This window comes from Leuciscus leuciscus (genome assembly GCF_965113295.1).
Source record: "Leuciscus leuciscus genome assembly, chromosome: 7".
NCBI lineage: Eukaryota > Metazoa > Chordata > Actinopteri > Cypriniformes > Leuciscidae > Leuciscus > Leuciscus leuciscus.
In genome coordinates this window covers 42,501,261-42,526,566 of record NC_138731.1, presented here as the reverse complement: position 1 = coordinate 42,526,566, position 25,306 = coordinate 42,501,261, and the positions used below count along the sequence as shown (strand labels likewise).

Sequence of the window (25,306 nt, the reverse complement as noted above, 5' to 3'; positions counted from 1 at the left end):
GTGCAAGGATTTGAAAAAGCAGTGAAAATCAGAATCTATTCAGTTCAATTCTTATATACCATAGATATATCAGATTTAAAATATTCTTAATATTTAAAATGAATGTCCTCCTAGTGCAATAATTATTTGAACTTTTACTTCCATTACTTCTTTTAGACAAGGAAAGAAAACATCCAAAATACACATTTAAAGTGTTAAGTTTATTACACTTTATCTATTTGTGTTTCTGTAGATTTCAATTATATGCATATATTTAAAGGCCATTTTCTCAAAATTGTTTTTTATTTTTTATTTACTTGCACTAAACCAGAAATTTTAACTTCAGTATCACTAACATACACCAAACTTTCCACTTTTATTCTCATCTCAATTCTGAAGTTCAAATATCTTTTGCCTGGTTTATGCAACATTGTAAAAAAAAAAAAACATACTTTTTTCTGGATGTTGACCGTATTTTCTGATTTATGGAGTGATAAAAAAGAGATATCAAAAATCCTTTAACATTAATGTGTCAGTAGAATTAAAAAAGAATTTTAAACTTGCTTTATCCAATGTTCAGATTTCTGTTCTGGTGCAAATTAGTACATGTAATTATTTAGATGATGCATCATTTACGTATTTACACATAATATTTCAGAAAACTCGTAATACAAAACATTGTGTTATTTAACTGGAGAAAATATAGTGATATAAAGGGATAGTTTATCCAAAAATGAAAATTCAGATAAAAAATTTATCATTTAGCCTAATCATCCTCATGTCATTCCCAAACGCCATACTTGTACAGCTTTCCTTTGTCCAAGAAACATATAAGAAGATTTTTTTGGGGAAATGTTTTGTTTTTCGTCCATACAATGAAAGTCAATGGGGTCCAAACAACACAGTTCTTCAGAACATCATTTTGTTCTAAAGAAGTAAGAACATCACAGAGGTTTGGAACGACACGAGGCATATATATATATAAATTAGTGCTGGGCAAAGATTAATCACGATTAATCGCATCCAAAATAAAAGTTTGTGTTTAAATAATATATGTTTGTGTACTGTGTATAATTATTTTGTTTATATAAATGCACACACATGCATGCATATATTTAAGAAATATTTGCATGCATATACGTTATATATATTTATATATCATTCATATTATATATAAATATTTTATATATAAAATAACACATTTTCTTAAATGTATGCATGTGTGTGTATTTATATATATACAAAATAATGCACACACAATACACAAACATATAGTATTTAAACACAAACTTTTATTTTGGATGTGATTAATCTTTGCCCAGCACAAAATATGCATATATATATATATATATATATGTATGTATGTGTGTGTGTGTGTATATATATATATATATATATATATGCATATGTATGTGTTAATAATACATTGTTCATGGTGCTTTTATATGAATAGCAAAAGCTCTTGGTAATTTTTTTCTAGCATGTGTTTCTAATCAACAAAGGCGAGTGCTGTAAACCTCCAGTCCATTCTCGCCGGCTAAGTTTACAGTTTTTGTTCCGCCTTCCGGCGCTCCCAGGGGACTCTGGGAAGAAGGAAAAAAAAAAGTCTGCATTTCACACACTGACAGAGGCGGTGGGTGATGTGGCCACGTTTTACAAACCAGACTTTAAAGGCGCTGCCTGTTTGGCCCCTGAGGGCTGGAGTGGGCTCAGAAACTCTGAAAATGACAGCAAATCTCCACTGAATTTGATCAGCCAGACGTGTGGCCCATGGACCAAAAAATAAAAAATAAATAAAGGGTTTAAGAGTAAAACGAGGGGGGAGGGAATCAACAAACAGCATATGCCACAAAGGAGGAATCCCACCTTGCGGTGGACGCTGCCAGAGAGACTCACAGGAGAGCTGAATCTGCCAGCAAAGACTGATGGGGAAAAACACTGTCACATGAAACCTCAGAGGAGGAGCTTTGGTCTCTTTTCAACATCTAACAGAAGGTGAACCCATTTGACTGGACTCTGACTCCCTGAAAGTGTTGAAATAATTCGGTTTAATGCATGGGAGTGAAGGGAAACGTGTCCTTACGTGATAATTCGATCCCGTCCTCGTCGCCGTTCTTGGCTTTGGCTAAAGAGTTTTCCAGGATCTGTGCTGTGCAGATGATGATGTCATTTTGCTCTATGATTTGTGGGAAGGAGATTTTGAGCTGCGAGGCTCCGCTGACTCGCTCGACTGAGTATTGGTGCTTCAGAAACTTCCCGAACTCGGCCTTGTAGTGCTGCTCGACCAGGGGAACCTGGAAACAAGTTATTTAGCATTATTACACGGCTCTCTGAAATGCTGGATTCTGATTGGTCAGTTGCGACATTCCCGAAGGTCAGCTGTTCCCCCGATAGAGTGCAACAGTGCCCCGTCCCCTTTTTCAGCGGCGCTGGTTCCGGAAGTATATTTTTCATTCATTTTTCCCATAGGGATTTTAAAATAAGTCTTCAATAACGAGTTATAAGCCAATCAGCGACGAGGTGAATCATAACATTGAACATTTGTTTTGAAGCAAAAAAAGTTTGTGATAATCAGACAAAAAGACAAAGATACAAGACCGCGAACTTAACGGCTTTAGTGAGGGAATGAACTAAAATCCCATGAAGCATTGCGAACAGCATAATCGAAATAAAAATGATGATGAAATATAAAACTACTCATTTTCAAATGTTGATTATATGTTAAAAACTATATATTTTGTTAGTTGCAAAATATGCATATACAAACATTTCAGTATTTTGAGAGTGTATGGAGATCGACTCGCAGTGCTTCATGGGAGTGGGCGGAGCTAAAGAGCTCTTTTGGAGCGCGTTGCTTTTTTCCACTCTCTGATTGGTGTAATTTTCTGTGCAGCATCATGGGTAATGTAGTTTTTCACCAGGAATTCCACTGTTAAACACGATTATTTTAAAATTAAGCTGAAATAATGCGGGCTGACGGCTTCAACAGAAGACAATACCACCGATTAACAACCTCGTAGCTCACAGTAGCGCTGTCTTTAAAGGGTTATGAGTTATTGTTCAAAATCAATTGCGTTATGGAGAACTTTCCGGAACCTGACTGTTGCTCTCTATCACACAGCCCTCTGAAATGCTGGATTCTGATTGGTCAGTCGTGACATTCAGAGGTCAGCTGTTCCCCAATAATGGGTATTTGAGTGGCATTTCTTTCATGTCTCTCGCATCACATCGCGAACGCACTCTCGCTTATTTCATTCAAACAATTAGCCTATTATTATTAATATTCTCTTTTTTTTTTTTTTTTTATCATTATCATCATTCTCAGTTATTGAATGTACTATAATGAATTATAAGATAATAAACAGGTCAGATTTTAAAACGGTTTCTTCTCAAATGTGGCAAGTAATCATATAATATGTGGGATAATATACATCCATCTGGTTGTTACCACAAAAAAGTGTCTGGATATACATTATCCTGTTTATTAGGCGGCTCCGAAGGTTTTCTTAGTGGTCACAAGGGCATTGCATGGCATTTTTTTTGTGGGTGATTTCACTTTAAATGTCTGTAATTTCTCTGCAGGGAACTGGCCGTTCACAGGAAGTCTGGACCAACCGAGATGCTGAGTTGTAGGTTTGCACCACACTTTTGCTGATGTGGATCTTTTTACATGGTTAATGAAGTTTTATGATTCAGCAGGACAAAAAGTCCCTCCGCTCCTACAGCAAACACATCATCTCATTTCTGTTTTTCTGTTTGCAGAGACTCCAGTTCAGCGCCTGTTGAACTCATCGCTCGTACAGCTGGGCGGAGGACAGTGTTGTTTCTCAAAAGTTGCTCTTTTTTAGCGCAGAAGTATCAACTTTGTCTAAGATGTTTCTCTTAAAATTCTAAAAATAGACTCAAATGAGACAATTGTAGACAAACAATAGCCGCGTTTCCATTACCCTTCAAATTGCGCAAATTGAAATTGCGAATTGAAAATGCTCCCAATGGAAACACGGCAATTTCGCAAAAACTCCCATTTATCGCAAAAGCGTTTTTACGCTCGCATGTGGTTTTTCAGGCAATTCGAAAAAGGAATATTTCGCAAACCTGCAATGGAAACAGTTTTTGCGCATTTCCAGGTCACCTGACGTAGATGACGCGGTGTGTTTGGACAGAATACGAGACAGAGTTATTTATTAAATTCATAAAAGACAAAAGAATTACAGGAATACTGGATTCTAAACCTCAAAGAAATGCCAAAATCAAAGACCTCGAAGCAGAAATGAGGGAGAAACACCTCATATGAGCCTCTCTCAAGTATAAGGGTCTTTCCTTGCCATTAATGCTTGGATAACACACATACGTCTCCTTCCATTAATAATAATAATGTCTAGTGCGGTAGGCTACGTGGCTGTGATAGACTATATATAATCTTACCAACGTCCGTCGCCATGATTTTTGGAATGATTTATCGCGAAAGGAAAAAAAAATCGTTTTAGTCGCATAACATCGGTTAATGGAAACGCCGTCATTTCGCAATCGTTTTTTATCGATATTTAGAAAAAATTGCTAAAGTTTGGCGCAAATCTTTAATGGAAACGCACCTAGTGAGAGTTTATGGCTGTGGAATTAATTTTGGTACCAAATAATTTGATCTTTAAAGAATTTGATGAGAAATGTTAGATTTTTTTAAATAAAACAAATAAATATGGGCAAATCTGAGCTCTGTCTGAGACACTGAGATCTCCGAAACCCTATCTCATTAAGTTAAGATCTGTTTTAATAGCAGAGGAATGAATCAGATATGTTTTTTTTATTTTTTATTATTACACCTAATAATGTTTTACTATTTGTAATATTGGAATTTGTAATTTGTCATATTTGTAGTTGATGGATGGCAGTGGAAGTGAAGCACCTTGTTGACCAGAACGACGACTTTCCCCGGTTGTCCCATTTGCTTCTTCCTCTCCAAATGTTCTTTAGTGATATACACAGCGACCCTGGTTTTACCACTTCCTGTCGGGAGGCAGATGATGATGTTGTTTTCCTCCAGAGCTGGTCTCGCCACCTCCATCTGATAGTCTCGCAGTTCAATTGTCTTGCTCGCTGAGAAAGAAAGAGAGAGAGAGAGAGACAGTGAAGAGTTGTGTTTGCCTTCAGGTCAGAGGAAGGATTCTGATTCTTGCGTCTCGTGGGGCGGACGGAGGCTCAGCTATTGCAATTACAGCTGTGTTTTCTTTATCCCTTGCTAGTTAAAATAACACAGTTGTTTATGAAGTCAGCCACTCTAAAGCACATTCAGACTGTCTATAAGCCTCACGAAACCTGTGAAGAACATGTGTGCTATGTTTAAACCCCAAATCAAAGGAAAAAACATTGAAATATATATATTTTTTTAATTAAATGAACATTTTTAGTACTATTAGGGACTTTGCAATCTGTTTTTGTGAGATTGTTTTTTTAACATTATTTTATATATTTAATATTATTCAAATTGTGTATAAAAAAAGAAAAGAATGTGTGTGTGTATATATATATAATGTAGTTCAGATGCAAAAGCCTCTAAGTGCCATCTGAAATTTTCTTCTAGAATTAGAATTTTTATCAAGCTCGTATATTTAAGTTCAGCAATTTCACTTAAATGGCAATGAAAATAACCTATTAATTGTCATTTAAGTGAAATTACTGAACTTAAATATACGAGCTTGAAAAAATTATAATTTTTATGCACTTTGCATCTGAACTATATATATATATATTAGGGGTGGCACGGTACATGAAAAAACATCCGAACCGTTCGGTTCGCTTGTCTCGGTTCGGTGCGTGTGTGCGTCGCGCGGTTCGCACGGTTCGACGCATGCGCAATGTAGCCTTGTGCCCGTGCTACTGCTAATACAATGCTAAATCATAAATCAGACAAATGTAGAATAACATTACAATGTCCAGCAATCGATTTAAATAGTACACTGGGTTTACTTAGACATTTAATGAGATCAACTCCACTAGGCTATATGTTGTTTTTTTCACGTGAATAAATAGGCTACATAGATCGACTGTTCCACGTACCGGTATGTACTTTAATGGTCCAGTGGCAGAACTTGCCAAGCGTGTCAAAGGTTCTGAGTTCTAATCTGCACTCGTATATATTTTTCTTTTTCATCAAAACCGATTATGTTTATCAGCGGTTGTATATCAAGCAGGGACAGATTTGTATGAATTTTGTTTTGTGATTTCATCGGAACGAATAGAGTAGCCTAGAGTCTCCTCAACGGACTGAAGCGCGCGTCTGAGTGAAGAATGTGCGGCCGCTGCGGTGTGTGCGCGAGCCACGAGAACACTGTATCAGCGCCACTGATCGCAACGGCAACGAGCACTTTGATCACTTGATTAAAAAAAACACATTTCAGCGCTAGATTGCTTCTTATTTAACAAACGAACGAACGAAACGAATACTTTGCTAGTTAACTGGAAATGTTTTATTTATTTGTATTGGTACATCCGTGCTGGGACATAATATCAACCCTGGCAAAAAGTGGTGACAAATAACTGTCCGACACAGCCCACGGGAAATGAGAAGCTGCGTTTTGCAAACACACCCCATTTATGAAATAAATAAATAAATTAATAATTAGATAATTCAGCTATATATCATATGCTGAAGTAAATTTTTGGAGTGTTAAAGATTAAAAGAAAAAACAACAACAAGAACCGTACAGAACCGAAAACCGTGACCCTAAAACCGTGATACGAACCGAACCGTGGGTTTTGTGAACCGTGCCACCCCTAATATATATATATATATATATATGAAAATATGAATTGCTATTTAAGAACCACATCAGTCCAATTAGTTCAGTATGTACACTTAAATCCTTCTAGTAGTTGCAAGTCTTTTATTTAGCAACTTGTAACGTTTTTAAAGCACACCCACAATATATATGTATATATGTTTAGGTTATAATCCAAAAAACCAGAAGAGAATTTAAAGACATGGGTTCTTCTGTATTATCCTATGGATTTTTATAATGCCAGTTTTTGGATTTCTAAGTAAAATACTGTCTACTTTCCAAATAAATTCGGGGAACCCATAGCAAAAGAACACATTTAACAAGAAATATTTTATGCTAATTTATATTATTTCAATCATAAAGCGTTCATATGGTGCTATTTGTTCTAGTATTTAGTTCTACTATTCATCACAGTATTTTGAGGGGTAAATATGCTTAATTGTAGTGAAAAGAATGCAACAGAAATCTTTAAACTCAAACCCTTCTTGTATAGTTGAAGATTCTCTCTGATCTTATATAAGTAATGTTCAACCTGTTTTACCTGTGAAATTAAAAATATATATATTTACAGTCATCGGTTTTTTACATTTGCCTAGAAATTGACGTCAGCTCTCGAGTGAGATTTTAGTAATCGTACTGCATTAACTTGTAATTTCACATAACATTGGGAATCAGAGCAAAACTGAAATGTGCAGTAGTGATAAACTGAATCATGGGAATATAGCGAGCCAAATCCATTGTGTAGTTCTGAACATCCATTGAACTCTGTGTCCTTTTATATCTCATTTATAGCATTTGACAAGGTTAATCCACATGCAAGCTCTTGGAGAGTGTTGTTCTAATCAGAGATGTCATCATTCATAATCAACGTGTTATAGCGAGGCAAAAAGAGTGATAAATAACAAGAGATATGCATTAAATTGTGAATCGTATTGAATTTATCATTCAACAAGCTCGCAGGCAGTGCCGACCCCGTCCAAGCTGATCATTTGATTTATGAAACGCTGTTTTGTTTAGGGAATTCATTACATAAGAAGGAAACAAGGAAGCAACAAATCAGGTTCCCGGGAGCAACATTTTATTGCTTGAATGTTTTTCTTTCAGAACTCAAGACGCTTAATGGGTTTCTCAGTTGCGTTATGCAAGTATCGACTTTTATCCCTGATGTTTCTTCTAAAACTAAAACGGACACAAATGAGACGGTTGTTGCGTACACTACTGTTCAAAAGTTTGGGGTCAGTATGCTTTTCTTTTTTTTAAGACATTAATACTTTTGTTCAGCAATAAATTGAACAAAAGTGTAACTAAAGACAGTATTACTAAAGGCTTCTATGTCAAATGAATACTGTTCTTTCTATTCATCAAAGAATATGAAGCAACTGTTTTCAACATTGATAAATAATAATCAGAAATATTTCTTGAGCATCAAATCATCATATTAGAATGATTTCTGAAGGATCATGTGACTCTGAAGACTGGAGTAATGATGCTGAAAATACAGCTTTGATCACAGGAATAAATTACATTTTAAAATATATTGCAATATAAAAAAGTTAGTTTAAATTGTAATAATATTTCACAATATTACAGTTTTTACCGTATTTTTGATCAAATAAATGCATGTTTAAATGCATTGTATTAAATATAATGCATTTATATATATGCATTTATATATATATATATAATGCATTTATATATAATGCATTAAATGTATGTTTAAATTATTACATTTAAACATATATTCACATAGAAAAGTTATTTTAAATTGTAATAATACATACATTTTTTAATCAAATAAATGCAGCTTTAGTGAGCCGAATGCATAACACAAATCTGTCCGACCCCAAACATTTGAACATGTATAGTAAGAGTTTAGAGTTGTGGACGGAGCAGGAGAATTTAATGAGAAATGTGAGCGTCATACAAATATGTTTGAATGATTTTTCTTTCCCATCCTCCCTGATTATGACTTTATGGAGTAAATACTCTAATGCACCAAAACAACTCATGTTGACATGTAGTTGCAAAGTTGCGTAGTCAACAGAATGTCAAACATATTGATTGTAACACACAAGCACACATAAACATACTCAAAATGTCTATATGTCAAACATAATATACAGTGACTGACTACAATCACATGCACTGGGAAAATGTATCACCAAAAATGTGACTCTTCAATCTGATGACGCATAACTTATGACTAAATGAAAGCTTTATGTAGCCAGAAAACCGCCCAGTTCCTCACCTTATTTTGGAAGGCAGAAGGATGCAATATTTGTAATGCGTACGTTTGCGATGTTGCACAATTTATTTAGAATTTTTACAATTTTCCTAAACTGACCTCAAAGAAACTTGACCTGTAAATAGACCACAGTTCAATGCAACTTTACACATTGCACCAGGGGAAGCTTTGCTCATTCATTTGTAATGATGAGCAATAGGAACTGGTGGTTCCTGATTCTAGTTCAATACACACACACACACACACACACACACACACACACACACACACACACACACACACACACACACACACACAGACACACAGTGCACTGATAATGACCAGCTCAACAACATTCATTAAAACATTCAGGGAAAACTCCTGGACAAGGGCACGAGGATGATAAAAAAAAGGGGAGCACTTCATTCATTTCAGCCAGACATTTTTCTTTCTCTCCCGCTGAATTGAAATTCTTCCTGAATTGTACTGGCCTGTGCCACTGTAGTTTCTGAGTGGATGTTGGTTGGTGCGAGTCTTTTTTTTTTTTTTTGTTACATACTAACAGGAAACTTAGTGTTTATAATTCTCTGACAATATGGCATTCCTAGAGAAGTCATCGATCTGGACGAGTTGCTTTTATGAGCATGTACGATCACTGCTGGTTAAGCTAATAGCATTTTTGGCAGGAGGATAGAATGCACTAAACAAATAAGTAAAATGTGTGTAAAAATCACGTCTATCCTGGAATTCCTCGGCTGTGAATGAAATGGTGAAACACCTGAAGATGTATTTACTTGATCAAAAATATGATATATTATTACATTTGAAAATAACTGGTTTCTATATTTTAAAATGTAACTTTAACTTAAATTTTCAGCATCATTACTCCATTTTTCAGTCACATGATCCTTCAGAAATCACTCTAATATGAAGTTTTTAGTGAGTCTGTGCATCAGTTTTTACATGCTTATTTTTCTTTGCAATGCATATTTGAAGCAATGCATGTATATTGCATGTATATTTGCAATGATTATGCTAGCAATATCCATGAGTGTTTTACCTAAACTTCCTTTTTATTAAGCCAATTATGCATTATGAAAACAATACTTTCGCATATGCATATTCACTCCTCTCACACATTTTCCTCTCTCTCTCTCTCTCCTGCAGACCATGACCAGACCCGTTCTTGATGGCTTCAATATGCCCTTGTTAGCGGCCGGCCTCGGTCTGGAACGGGCGTGCGAGTGGAAATATCCCCTGGATGTGACAGTGATTTAACACTTTTTCGAGGAGACGAGACTGGTGAACGTTATGCGGTCGAGGGAGACGTCTCACATGTGGAGCAGTCACAGAACCACTGAGAATCAGGCCGCTGAACACAACTAAGCCATTCTTTTCCTATACGCTCTTATAATAATAACTCTTTACAAATGTCCTGACAGTTAATCGCTCGCGGGAACGTTTCTCAGACGAAAGGCTGGATTGTGGGTCATTAGATGTATTGCACAAAAGAACTAAGCTGAAATGTCAAAGGGTAAAGAGATTTGATGCCTTATTTCCTTTCAAACAATGATTGAATGTACAATTAAAAACATGAAAGCAGGGTTAATTTTCATAACTCTGTTAAATATGGTTTTGTGGCATTTAATTAAATTACTAATTGACTAATCCATGACTTTTCCTATTGTTCGTCATTACTGGAAAAGTGTCGGTAAAAATTAATTATTACTTGCAATTCCTATGAATTTTAACTGAAATGTCCTGCTTCAAATTGGTCGATTTATGTTTTATTTTATTTTGAAATGTATAGTTATTAAATGCACATTTGCTAACACTTTACTTGAAACCTTTATATATAACGCATTATAAACATGTTTAATGCATTAATTATGCCTTGCAATGCACCTTATAATGCATTGTATGGTCTCATGAATAATTGTAACCACAGTTATAATGCATTATAATATTTATGTTACACCTTTAGAAAGTATAATGTATTAAAACACATGACAAACAACTAATTTAAGATGTAACAAGGAATCTGCAAATCTTATAATGCATTTTAACTTTGGTTACAATTATTCTTGAAAAGCTATAATGCATTATACATAAAGGCTTGAAGTCAAGTTTTTTTTTTTTTTTTTTTTGAGATTGCACTTAATAAGAGCAAGCATGATATAGTTCTGAGATGGGCATGACTACAAACTAAATCCCTGTGGTTTGTAATTGAACTCATTCTTTTTTTCCCATCTTTTACAGTACACTAATTGCTGGGACTGTCCAAACTGGAGAAAGCGAGGGATCAAGAGCATTAGATATGAACCTACACCCTTTCAGTTTGGATGAAAGTCATTTGACTGTACCTGACGGATCATCATCCTCTGTGGGATCTCCATCTTCTGTGGGATCTCCTTCTTCTGTGGGATCTCCTTCCTCTTCCTCCTGGCCTTTGTACATGTCTACATCTGTGAGAGAATATATGCACTGCTGTTAGTCTGGCTTGTTTACATATGTGACCCTGGACCACAAAACCAGTCACATGGGTCAATTTTTCGAAATGCATAATCTGTAAACTGAATAAATAAGCTTTCCATTGATGTATGGTTTGTTATGATAGGACAATATTTAGCCGAGATACAACTATTTGAAAATCTGGAATCTGAGGGTGCAAAAAAATCGAAACATTGAGAAAATCTCCTTTAAAGTTGTTCATTTATGTTCACGATTGTGCTGCATTCACTCACAAAAATAAATGTTTTATATATTTACAGTAGGAAATTTACAAAATATCTTCATGGAACATGATCTTTACTTAATATCCTAATGATTTTTGACCATAAAAGGAAGATCGATAATTTTGACCCAAACAATGTATTGATGGCTATTGCCACAGATATACCCGTGCGACTTATGACTGGTTCTGTGATCCAGGGTCACATTTATGCTTATATCAGATGCCTTTTTATCCACATCTCTCAATAGATGAGCGATTTCCTCACACAGCCAACAATAACAAAAGCAACACCAAAAGCTATAGGAGTAGTTGATCAAGTTTATAGCAGGATTGTCTGTTTTCCCAACTATATTTTTGCACCTTGGTTTTCAGCCGACGCATCCAGAACGCTGCTGTCCACACTGCTGTCCAGGTCCTCTGACAAAAGCGAGCTATTGGCGGAGAGAACAGGCATAGAGCCGTTCACGACCGGGTCCGTCTCCTTCGCGAGAGCTAAACACATCTGTTCTCCCTCCTCAGCAGTTCTGAGCTCGTGGGTCTCGACTGACATGGACTCTGTAACACACACAGGTAATCAGATCAGTGTAATGCATGATGTCGACGTGCCATTATGGTCAAAATAAAACATTAAAACTCCACCGCATTAATCTAACGTGCCACTTATCTAAAGAATTGTTGGTTGCACTTTATTTTACTGTACGTGTACTTACATAAGAAAGTACTGGGTAATATAAGGTAACTACATGGGTTAAGGTTAGTACCTAGTTATTGTAATCACTGTAATAAGTACATAGTATGTACATGGGGAACAGGACTGTCAAATAAAGTGCTATTGAATTGTTAAATGACCTGTGCATCATCTGTCCCTAGGAATCGAGAAATGGTTTTTTTTTAAAGAAACAAAAAACAAACTCAGATCAATCTCAAATTCATGCTTTTTGTTTAGATACGCTCTAAAACACACTTACTGAACTGCACGTCATTACTTTAGTCGAAATTAGAACATTAACAACACACTAGTGTTCAAAATGTGTTTGTTTTTGACAGAAGTCTCTTCTGCTCACTAAAGCTGCATTTATTTCATCAAAAATACGGTAAAAAACTGTAATATTGTGAAATATTATTACAATTTAAAATAACTCTTTTCTATTGCAATATATTTTATAATGTAATTTATTCCTGTGATCAAAGCATCATTACTCCAGTCTTCAGCGTCACATGATCCTTCAGAAATCATTCTAATATGATGATTTGATGCTCAAGATACATTTCTTCTTCTTCTTTGTATTATTATTATCATCATATTTTTACTTAATATTTTGCTTAATATTTTTTACCAGGATTATTTTATTGATGGAAAGAACAGCATTTATTTGAAATAGAAATCTTTGTAATATTATAAAAGTCTTTACTGTCACTTTTGATCAATTTAATGTGTCCTTGCTGAATAAAAGTATTAATTTCTTATATAAAAAAATATATATTTTGAACGGTATTGTACTTTCAATTTTGATAACGTAATTGGTAAATAGTAAAATACATAAACTAAGATTTATTTATAAGATCATGAAGATTTGCTATACGACCAATTATTTGAGCATTCCTCAAAAAGCACAAAAAAAAGTTGTTTCTTACAATTGTTTTTTTCCTACATGTTTCTTAAAGGTATAGCGGAGGATCTTTCCAAATTTTAGATAAGACCCGCCCTCTCCACTTTTTGAAAAGTTTGATTGATTCACCAGAATGATTGACAATTAGGAGGACCAATAGTTTAGACTACCCACCAGGAAGTAAAACATCCTCCGCTATACCTTTAAGAACTTGTGAAAAATCAGCCAATATTCTGGATAATCAATCTCAAAATGACTATCTTTTTAAAACTTCTGTCCTTAATTACTCAACCGTAACCCGTCAGACTTTCGTTCATCTTCAGGACACAAATGAAGATCTTTTTGATGAACTGAGCTTCTGCAAGAACCAATGAGGCTTGTTCTGGCAGTCTCGTGTTCGCTGATCAGTGTTTAAATGTGAATAAAAGCCTAAATTCAATCGGTTTATCATATAAAGTGATCGAGTCTCTTCAGAAAATTTGGACTAAACCGCTCAATTCATATGGATTAGTTTTACGATCTCTTTATGAACTTTTTAAAGCGTGACAAAGTGTCAGTTGTGTAGCTGTCAATGGAGGGACAGAAAGATCTGATTTCATTACAAATATCTTCATTTGTGTTTTGAAGATGAACGAAAGTCTTAGATGGCATGAGGGTGAGTAATTAGAGGCAGAATTTTCATTTTTGGGTGAGCTATCCCTTTAAGAGCTCATTTGGTTTGTAGGGATATACAGACACTAACCGTGGGGTTTCCAGGCCACAAATGTGTAGTCTAAACAGCAGAGTGACATTTGACCTCTGCTGGTTTCCGGTTTCCAACTACTGTTTTTCTAAGAGAGCCTGTGACTATGGAAGCATATGGGTTGCAATATTCAATTTGAAATGTGATTTGCAAAATGACAATGCAATATGTGAAATGGCAATGCATTTCTGTTTTTAAATGTACATTTTCCATTACATTTGTGCAAAATGAAAATGATAATTCAATTATATAATTTACATTTGCAATTTCACACTAGTTTTAATATGTAAATTGAATACATATTTTAACGCTTTATAAGTTGCAAAATTAAAATTAAAATGTATTACAGAAATGATTAGATAGGTTTAACATGTTCGTTTAAATGTTATCTTTCTTAAATGCAACTCACAGTTGAGACACTTGCGATTGCATTTTCATTAAATGTCCCGGAATGAATGTAGCAAAATTCAATGTGCAAATTGAAAATGCATTCCGAGCCAATCACTTATCCGTCCTGTCAATCACTGCGTGAAGTTGACCCCGCCCCCTCCCGTCCTGTCAATCACTGCGTGAAGTTGGCCCCGCCCCCACCCACCCTGTCAATCACTGTGTGAAGTTGGCCCCGCCCCCACCCACCCTGTCAGTCACTGAGTGAAGTTGGCCCCTCCCCCACCCACCCTGTCAGTCACTGAGTGAAGTTGGCCCCGCCCCCACCCACCCTGTCAATCACTGCGTGAAGTTGGTCCTTCCCCCACCCACCCTGTCAGTCACTGAGTGAAGTTGGCCCCGCCCCCACCCACCCTGTCAGTCACTGAGTGAAGTTGGCCCCGCCCCCACCCACCCTGTCAGTCACTGAGTGAAGTTGGCCCCGCCCCCACCCACCCTGTCAGTCACTGAGTGAAGTTGGCCCCACCAACTGTCTGATACATATGCTTATCTTTATTCTTATTACTATAATTAGCTACCCAATAATGTTGAAGATCCTGAAATGGTATGAAATGGCAAATGTAAATTATATAATTGATTTTTCATTTTCATTTTGCACCATCGTTGCACAAATGTAAGGGAAAATGTAAATATAAATACAGAAATGCATTGCCATTTTACATATTGCATTGTCATTTTGCATATTATATTTCAAATGGAATATTGCTACCCATATGCTTCCACATGTGACAGCTCGATGAGAAAGCAGCAGTTGTGTATGATGGTTTGTTCCTCACCGTCCTCCTTGCACGGCTCTCCCCGCAGCTCGCGCACGAGGTCATGGTGCTCCGTCTCCTCCAGGGCCTGAAGGAATTTGGAGAACCAGCCAATTTCATTTTTCACCAGCCTTTTGAGGAGCACTCGAGCACCGTTTATGTTCCCAAGATTCTCTGTGGCTTTCATAATCTGCAGGAGTAATAATGAACAAATAGTTAATGCATTTAATATGAGTGAGAGGAGAATGCTCGGACAGACACTGAGACACACACACACACACACACACACACACACACACACACACACACAGGAAGGTCAGTTAAACTCAATATGGGTCATTATTGATGATGTTTTGAACTTTAGCTCAGTAATATGCTCCAGTCTAGAGTCACACTTTAGTTTAGGGTCCAATTCTCACTATTAACTTCGACTTTTCCCTCCATAAACTCCTTATTAATAGTTAGTAAGGTAGTTGTTAAGATTGGGTTAGCATTAGCATTAACATTCTGTTTGGTTTATAGCGCCCTCTACTGATGATAATGTTTTTTACATGACTATCTATCTATCTATCTATCTATCTATCTATCTATCTATCTATCTATCTATCTATCTATCTATCTATCTATCTATCTATCTATCTATCTATCTATCTATCTATCTATCTATCTGTCTATCTGTCTGTCTGACTATATATCTGCCTATCTATCTATCTGTCTGTCTGTCTGACTATCTATCTATCTGTCTGTCTGACTATCTATCTATCTATCTGTCTGTCTGACTATCTATCTGTCTGTCTGTCTATCTGCCTATCTATCTGTCTATCTATCTATCTATCTATCTATCTATCTATCTATCTATCTGTCTGTCTGTCTGTCTGTCTGACTATCTATCTATCTATCTGTCTGACTATCTATCTGTCTGTCTGTCTGTCTGTCTGTCTATCTGCCTATCTATCTATCTGTCTGACTATCTATCTATCTGTCTGACTATCTATCTATCTGTCTGTCTGTCTGTCTGTCTGTCTGTCTGTCTCTCTGTCTGCCTATCTATCTGTCTGCCTGTCTGTCTGTCTAGTTAGTAAGGTAGTTGTTAAGATTGGGTTAGCATTAGCATTAACATTCTGTTAATTAGCACTGACATTCTGTCTGTCTGTCTGTCTATCTGTCTGTCTGTCTGTCTGCCTGACTGCCTATCTATCTATCTATCTATCTATCTATCTATCTATCTGTCTGTCTGTCTGTCTGTCTGTCTGTCTGACTATCTATCTATCTATCTATCTATCTATCTATCTATCTATCTATCTATCTATCTATCTATCTATCTGTCTGTCTGTCTGACTATCTGCCTATCTATCTATCTGTCTGACTGACTATCTATCTATCTATCTGTCTGACTATCTATCTGTCTGTCTGTCTGTCTGTCTGCCTGCCTATCTATCTGTCTGCCTGTCTGTCTAGTTAGTAAGGTAGTTGTTAAGATTGGGTTAGCATTAGCATTAACATTCTGTTAATTAGCACTGACATTCTGTCTGTCTGTCTGTCTGTCTGTCTGTCTGTCTATCTGTCTGTCTGTCTGCCTGACTGCCTATCTATCTATCTATCTATCTATCTATCTATCTATCTATCTATCTATCTATCTATCTATCGTCTGACTATCTGTCTGTCTGACTGTCCGTCAAATGCAGGGACTTTTATGATTGATTTTGATTGTTTTTATTTCAAATGTGTATTTGTTTATTTATTTATTTATTTAAATTGTACTTCTTTATTTAATTTGAACTTTTCATCAGTTCACAAACCCCCTGTAGTTCCTCCTCACGAACCCCAGAGCTCCACGAACCCCTGCTGTAAGTGTGATGTGTGAGGTTTGGTCACTCACATTCTCCTGGTCCTCGCGCGTCAGGAGCTCCAGTGAGCAGCAGTGCGCGCACACGTCTCCGGTCTTCATGTTGACCAGGGTCAGATGCATGAGATCGATGAGGCGGACACAGCTGTCGTTCTCGGCCTCTTCGGTCGGGTCCGGTGGGCTGTTCAGCACGTAATTCACCGCGTTTGTGCATCCAGCAGTCTCCAGTGCGGTGATCAGCTCCCTCGACCATCCCTTGTCGTGTTGTGTTTGAATAATTTCGTCGATCAGAAGTGTTGCGGCGCTTATGTCCCCGTCCGCGCGTAACTTGGCTCTTATTTTGTCCCTTCGATCCTGTCCGAGGAAGTGCAGCTGATCCAGAAGTGGCTCGACCTGGATGATCCGCTTCAGTCTGTCTCTGAAACAGTCCAGAATATGACGCGTCTCGATGTCCTGATCAATGCTCATATTTGATCAGACTAGATGAGATATCGCCTAAAAATGTTCTGCCAGAAGTTCTGCCAGTTCACCGATTACTACAAGCCGACGAGCCCGGGTTTACTTCCCAGGACTCGGTGACTTTCGGTTTCGTTTCTTGTCCTGGTTTAGAAACGTAATCAGTCAGATGTGTCAGCGCCTGCTAAAAATATCAACGGTATTTAAAGCCACGAGATTTAAATAATTATGTTCTCTCTTTATTTATTTTCATGAATATATTTTTTTATTGTTAGAATAAAAACTGCTTTGCGGGCATTGAAAAATTGTGTATACAGTTTTTCTGCAAACTTTAATAACCACTACTAGATGAAAATAATAAACACTAGATGTCGACAGAATCCCTTATGCCAAACCGGTAACATTAATATAATATAATATAATATTGTATTATATAATATTATATTATATAATTTTGAATATTGATTTTGTTATAGTAGAAAAAAGTGTGAGTTTATAAAAAATCTTGAAAGTATAGAGGGGTTAGAGGGATTGTTATTAGATTCATGAATCTGCTCAATTTAAAAAGTATTTGTTTAATGTATCTATTTATTATTTTATTTATTTACTATTGATTATTATTATTTGATGTTTAAATATTTTGTTTGAATTATTTATTATGAGTTTAGTACGGTATATATCTTAATGTTAACTTTTAATTACATTATTTTTAAAATACTTTTTAATTTAATTTAATGATTATTTTTATTTTTTTATTACTTTTTTGATATGTAAAAGTATCTAATTATGTTCTTGGTTATTGTTCTAATTATGTGTTTTATTGTGTGTTGATTATCACAAAAGATAAAAATGAAAAAATTAAAGGGAAAGTAGAAGAAAAAAGGAACAATTACTGAGAAAAAAATATTACAACTTTAAAGAATGTTTATTTGTATAATTGTGTTAAATGATTTTGAATGGAAAGACATAATAAAGTATAATATATTTTTTTTAATGTTCGGTCAAAATCAAACAATAACCTCATTGATCAGGACATTTTACTGCTCATTTGTGTTATTGTTTACTAGAACTATATTTGCTAATTGAAAAGGCTGAAATATGTTGCTTGGCAACTAACTGAAATAAAATAAGTTGAAGTACTAAAATTACAAAAACAAAACAAAAAAACGAATAAAAATGACAAAAGCACATAACAAAATTACTAAAAAATAAATAAAAAAAAAGCTAATTCTAAATGTTAAAGGAACACTCCACCGTTTTTTGAAATAGGGCTTATTCACCTTCTTTCCTACATTTAGATAGGTGGGCAAATGCATTTTTGTCTCAGTGCATGCATTGTTTTAGTTTGACAGGGTCGGCGCTAGCTTAGCTTAGCACAATGAATGGAATCCTTTGTTGCCAGCTAGCATGTCCTGAGTAAAAATGATATAAAAATTTTTAAAAACCCACCTAATTACTTCTTGTGGCCTGCGTATTCACAACAAGTACAAATAGTGATGCAGATTAACACTAGGCGATTTCCTAGGAAGATATTGACTTATATATTAAGGACTATATTAGGGGGAAGCACAGGCGAAGCACTGCTACTTGGGCGTGATATCTCTGCGCCCAAGTAGCAGTGCTTCACCTGTGCTTCCCCCTAATATAGTCCCAAGTCAATATCTGCATAGGAAATCGTCTAGTGTTAATCTGCATCGCTATTTGTACTTGTTGTGAATACGCAGGCCACAAGAAGTAATTAGGTGGGTTTTTTAATTTTTTTTATATCACTTTTACTCAGGACATGCTAGCTGGCAACAAAGGATTCCATTCATTATGCTAAGCTAAGCTAGCGCCGACCCTGTCAAACTAAAACAATGCATGCACTGAGACAAAAATGCATTTGCCCACCTATCTAAATGTAGGAAAGAAGGTGAATAAGCCCTATTTCAAAAAACGGTGGAGTGTTCCTTTAATAATAATGGTATAATAGCTTTATTTTGTAAATAACAAAATGACTAAAACTTATATTTTTAGTTTGAGTATTAATAATAATGGTATAATTTGCACTAGTGACCGGCTGACTGTCTCATGCTCATTAGGTTACTTGTTAAATACTGTAAATGCATGGAAATGAAATATTTATTTTAGTATGTGGTATACTAGTAATGCTCTTTACAATCATGGTTATCATAGCTCTGTTATCATGTGTTCTGATTTCATACTTCAGTGCTTTTCTCTTAAAAATCACAGTTCGACTCAACAAAACTGATATACGTTCCTTTTATTTATATGCTTTTTGTACAGTACAGTTAGTCAAAAGTAATTGCCTAAAGCAATTTCATCAAATATAATAAATCTTATAATAACAGACATATTCAAAACACCTGTAGAGTATTGTGGTGTACAAACTATACAGTGCAAACTATAAAAAACAACTCAGTGCAAGTGAAAAGCTGGGATAAAAAGTGAAAGTGTAACGTGCAAACGTTTGCAGGGTTATTAACCGTATTAAATATATTCCCAAATAATAATAATAAAAAGCCACCTCTGCTTCGGGCGGCCTTTAATATATGATTATTATGCTTTAGGACACATAAAAACAAAATTAAATTAATAAATAAAAAAATAAAGACAAACACATACACACACACTCACACACACAAAGCACTCAAAACACATTCACACTCATGCAGAGGTTGGTAACATTAATTATAAGGGCATGGAGTCTTTATTTTTAAATAAAGTGCAGATAATAAGCATATATCTGCAGATTTAATATTTGCTTGGGTGTGATGATTCTTAATTTTACATGCTGATGTGCAATTTACTAGATGTTTGCTAACTGTTTGCTTTTAATCCAAAGTACAGTGTTTGACAGTCACATATAAAAATAAACATACTGTACATAAAATAGGTCAAATCAAGCTGCAAAGTCTTGATAGAAATTTAAACAGTAATTTAAGAAAGCGTTTATTGCACAAAAAAAAAAAAAAAAAAAAAAAAAATGGGTATGTATAAATACATATTTTAAGTTAAACTAACATTACAGAAAAAGAAACAGATGCAAAAAAATCCCCTCTCAGATTAGAATATTACAATCTTTGCAAGATAAATGAACCTTTTCGAGGTGGGTTAGACAAGAAGCATGAGTGGAAAGATCCAGGCCACGTCCCAAATCGCAAAATAAGGTACTTATTATGAATAAATAATTAATGACTGCTACAAATGTGTGTTTTATATAGTATGAATATAATCCGGACATACTACATTCATCATGATGTCATTATCATGTGACAAACCCATTCACAAATCCTCTCCCGTGGCCTCATGGGATAGTAAAGTCTCCATCGTATGCACACTTCAGCATTTATCCGGAAATATCCGGGTACTTTTCGACTCTTGTGAATTCGGAGATATCATTTTTTTGTAACATACTATTTTAATGCCTACTATGTAGTAGGGAAGTATGCGATTTTGGACACAGCCCAAGTGTTTTATCATTATTGCTAGCAGAATTTGTGACAGAAAGCTTTTCTAGACTCAATTTTTGGAAAACAAAGTGATTTTGTTGTAAGATTAAAATTTTCCAGTGACTTGATGAAGCCAACATTATTGGAGCTTTTGAAAGGGTTAGTTAACTCAAAAATAAAAATTATCCCAATAATTTACTCGCCCTCAATCCATAGGTTGAATATGACTTTCTTCTTTCAGCCGAACACAATCAGAGTTATATATATATATATATATATATATATATATATATATATATATATATATATATATATATTCAGCAAGGATATATATATATATTCATCAGAGTTATATATATATATATATATATAACTCTGATGAATATATATATACATATACATATACATATATATACATATATATATACAGTACAGGCCAAAAGTTTGGACACATTACTATTTTTAAAAACATTAAAAATAGTAATGTGTCCAAACTTTTGGCCTGTACTGTATGTATATGTATGTGTAGCCTATATATATATATATCCTGGCTTTTCCAAGCTTTATAATGAGAGTGAAAAGAGCCTGAGATTTTGAAGCCCAAAAAAGTGCATCCATCCATCATAAAAGTAATCCATACGACTCGGGGGTTAATAAAAGCCTTTTTTGGGTACCAGTCACTCTCATTATATTTTTTAATATAACTCTGATTGTGTTGGGCTGCAAGATGAACGTCATATACACCTAGGATGGGTTGAGGGGGAGTAAATCATAATCATTTTTAATTTTGGGGTGAACTAATTCTTTAACGTTTGACCAGAAGTTGATAAAAGTAGGCTACATATTCTATTATGCATATATATTCATAGCTACATATTAAACTAACATGTGCTTTGCAAACAGTGGCATACTGCAGAACCGTTTGAGCAGTGACATCATACATAACATTGCTTGTGTTTATGCTGTGCTATATGATCTTTGCGCATGTTTAGATGATATAGTGCCATTTTTCAATCAGTTGAGTATCTTACTTTCTGTCAGTTTAGCACAAGAATCCGCATTTAACTTGTGAGTGTCTGTAGCTATGTTTCCATCCAACTTTTTTATGCACATTTTGGGATATCGCATTAAAAAAAAATGCCACGATGCGCATAAATAAAAAATTCAGGCGGAAAACTTTATCCAATAAAAAGACATGCGCATAAACTACGATGGGAACAGATTTACAGAATAAATCCCTCAAAGCGCAACAGAAAACTTTGCCTCAACCGAGGATGTGATTGGATAACTGGACTAACCAGCGAACCAATCGCATCGCAGCATCTCAAATGTTGATCTGGTGATTCTGAAAAGCCTGAGCCAAAGTCTGCTACAATAACCTTCCAGAAGCGTCTCATATGATCGCGTTCCCAAACACCGGCATCCGAATGCAAAATAACATGACAGCTTTGACTGCATTGCGTCTTTAGGAAAATAGAGCCTGATTGCAGCACTTTCCATTTTTATTAGATATTTTAATTTGTGCCAATTTCCCAGGAAGTGACGATTTAAGCCCCGTTCACACTACACGCGACAAAGCGACACGATACCATTCATTTCAATGGGGAGCGGGCGACTTCCGGCGACCGTTGGCGTCTGGCGACACGACAAAGTTGAGAAATGTTTAACTTTATGCAAATGAAGAGCGACTTTCGCGAGCGACAACCAATAGGAGTGGAGCCTGGAGCGCGGAGCGTCATCATCCTTCTCCGCTCAGCCCCTCGCCCCATCGACAGTGAGATGGAGGAGTATTTTTTTAAATCTAAAATACTACTGTTATTGTGTCATGAAATGTAGTTATAAGAGTTTTTCAGTCGAGAATGTAGTTGTTTAAAGCTCAAATATGTGGTTTGTTTATACAGATAGCGCCTATTTTCAATTTTGATCTGATATTTTCGGAGTTGTGAGACCCTCGTTCATTTAACTTACATGCTTTACGAGTCTAAATATTTAATATTTTCCCTCCAGAATGTTTGTTTTTAGCGGCAAGAAAACTGATTCGCTGTCTTTGGATGTTATTCATAAACATTACAAGGCAACCAGTAGTGGGAACGCCCACTAGTTCTCTTTTGAACACAAGATTGAAACGCTGCTATATCTGCAAATGTTTATGCCACATTCCAATTTTGCGCATAAGTTCAATTTGCAACTTTGAATGGAAACATAGCTTACGATTCATTACTTTCCACTATTATGATTCCAGTGGAAAATAGAATTTTGCTGCATTAAAAAATGCATGGTTTTCGCAGTGCAGAGACAGTCCTAGATAAGCAAATCTAAGCAGAACTTCACCGTCACATAAAGAGGCCGTCTCGTACGCCAGTGCTTGCAAAGTATAGTGTTATTCCGTGAGGAGTTTGGCTCAAGCTAGCCTGACCATGTGCAAATAAACCGAGTGGATTAAAGAGGAGTGCATTCAGTGATCAGCTCCGGGACATGCCGACATATAAACCTGCTTCCCAATATGTTGCAGTAAACATGCAACGGGTAAAACCTTCAGCCATGCGTCTCTTTTCCTTTAATAGAGGGGTATAATGTATGTACATGGACGCTACTTAAGATTCCATTTGCAGAAACATAAACATTTGCAAACAAACAATATTTTGCTGCAGTGGGGTCCAAAACTCAGAGCACATATTGAAAATCTTTTTAACTTTTCAATTTAAAATGAATATATGAAACTATGATTGTAAAATGAATTTACATTATAATGCATTGAATTAATAAGTGAATAACAATTCACATTATTATTTATATCTGTGCTGCCATTTAACTTTTCACTCAAATTGTTATACTGGTAATATAATGATAACACTTTTACAATAAGGTCTCAGTTAATGTTTGTTAACATTAAACAAAACATTTGTTAGTGTTTATTAATCTTTGTTAATGTAAGTTCGTGTTAGCTCAGATCCATTAAATAATATTAAAATATGCAGCTTTTGATTTTAATAATGTGTAAATGTTGAAATTAACATTAACTAAGATTAATAAATGCTTTTTTCACGTACGTTCATGTTAACTAACGTAGTTAACTAATGATTAACAATAAAACCTTATTGTAAAGTGTTGCCAATTTAATTTATAAAGTAGTTATAGGCCTATATTTATAATCTAAGGATAATGTATAATATTATTTTGCATGTTTGGTCTGTTACAGTTGGACATGTTTCATTGTTTTTTAATAATATCGTCAACTGAAATGTCAAATGATTTTTTTTTTTTTTGGTCAAAAATATTTTGTATAACAGACTGTAATGCAAAAAAATAAATAATAATTTTCAATAGTGCACCACACTGTATGTAGTTCCACAGAGTTCTGCAAATGGAAGTGCAAAATTACATTATCATCATTTAGAATTTGATAATGATAAAACAGGGAATAAATTCTGCTTATGATATATGAACTGCCATCAATATCCTGAGTCTTACACCGGTGTAAACGTGTGCAGAACACAGAGGACGTGGGATATGTCCAAGACCCTCTGTCTATGAGAGATCTACTTCCTGAAAATGGAAGTGTTGTCCACGAATCCATTCGAAATATCCCCCGTAACGCAGGAGAAGGAAGTGACATCACAGAGGAAGAGAATACAGGCGAGTGCCAGTGGAGAATCTTGCATTGGTGTGAAAGTTTTGGCCAATGCCTGTTTTTAAAATGTCCTTCGTCCTTCCAGTGGAAGAGCTGTGTGTGACGTCCTGGACGAGGGAGTCAGTGCTGGTCCTTCAGGAGTGCCGGATCAGAGACCGGTCTGTGGAGATCCAGAGATCCGCTCGCTGGCTGGACGGGAAGAAGGGATTTCGAATGCTCTCGTGTCAGAGGAAGAGTCTGGCTGTTTATCAAACTGTACATGGCAGTGGAGTCCTGTGTGGAGAGACCTGACGGAGAGTCTTTGGGGTTCGGATGGATGTTTGCCATGGCCAAAAATTCCTGGAAAAAGAGGAATTTATAGCAACTTTTATAGACGTTTTGGGTATGTATTTCAGTGTTTTGCATCATTCAGAATTGCATTATTGCAATTAAAGGTCTATATATAGGCTTAATCCACATGGTGTTTGAACTTTGTCTTAAAAAAAAAAGAAGTCTCATACATTTTAGTTATATATATATATAGATTATATATGACTATATATTTAGTTATATAGATATTTATATATATGGAAATTGCGCTATTAAGGATGAATTCATCCTTTGAAGTCTCATACATTTTAGTTATATATATATATATATATATATTATATATGA

General features: G+C 35.4%; 2 protein-coding genes and 1 long non-coding RNA gene across 4 annotated transcripts in view; 1 reads left to right on the top strand and 2 right to left on the bottom strand.

Moving 5' to 3' along the window:
• The window catches only part of ifih1 (interferon induced with helicase C domain 1), a 36,280-nt gene extending 18,563 nt beyond the window's left edge, over positions 1-17,717 (bottom strand). The window contains exons 1-6 of the mRNA XM_082174634.1: positions 17,147-17,717; positions 15,289-15,457; positions 12,074-12,268; positions 11,343-11,444; positions 4,883-5,073; positions 2,063-2,273 (exon numbers count right to left, since the gene is read on the bottom strand). Coding sequence (XP_082030760.1) covers positions 2,063-2,273; positions 4,883-5,073; positions 11,343-11,444; positions 12,074-12,268; positions 15,289-15,457; positions 17,147-17,581 — 1,303 coding nt within the window. The 5' untranslated portion in view covers positions 17,582-17,717. The remainder of the gene's footprint in view (positions 1-2,062; positions 2,274-4,882; positions 5,074-11,342; positions 11,445-12,073; positions 12,269-15,288; positions 15,458-17,146) is intronic.
• Positions 4-4,634, top strand: LOC309502425. The gene is made up of 2 exons (XR_014207264.1): positions 4-1,974; positions 3,562-4,634. It is a non-coding gene; the product is annotated as an uncharacterized lncRNA (long non-coding RNA).
• A 3,841-nt stretch (positions 17,718-21,558) lies between the features above and the next one.
• The window catches only part of LOC309502295 (potassium voltage-gated channel subfamily H member 7), a 112,665-nt gene continuing 108,917 nt past the window's right edge, over positions 21,559-25,306 (bottom strand). For both annotated transcript variants that reach the window (XM_082174621.1, XM_082174622.1), the window contains exon 15: positions 21,559-24,991. In XM_082174621.1, the coding sequence (XP_082030747.1) occupies positions 24,773-24,991 (219 nt within the window). In that variant the 3' untranslated portion in view covers positions 21,559-24,772. The remainder of the gene's footprint in view (positions 24,992-25,306) is intronic.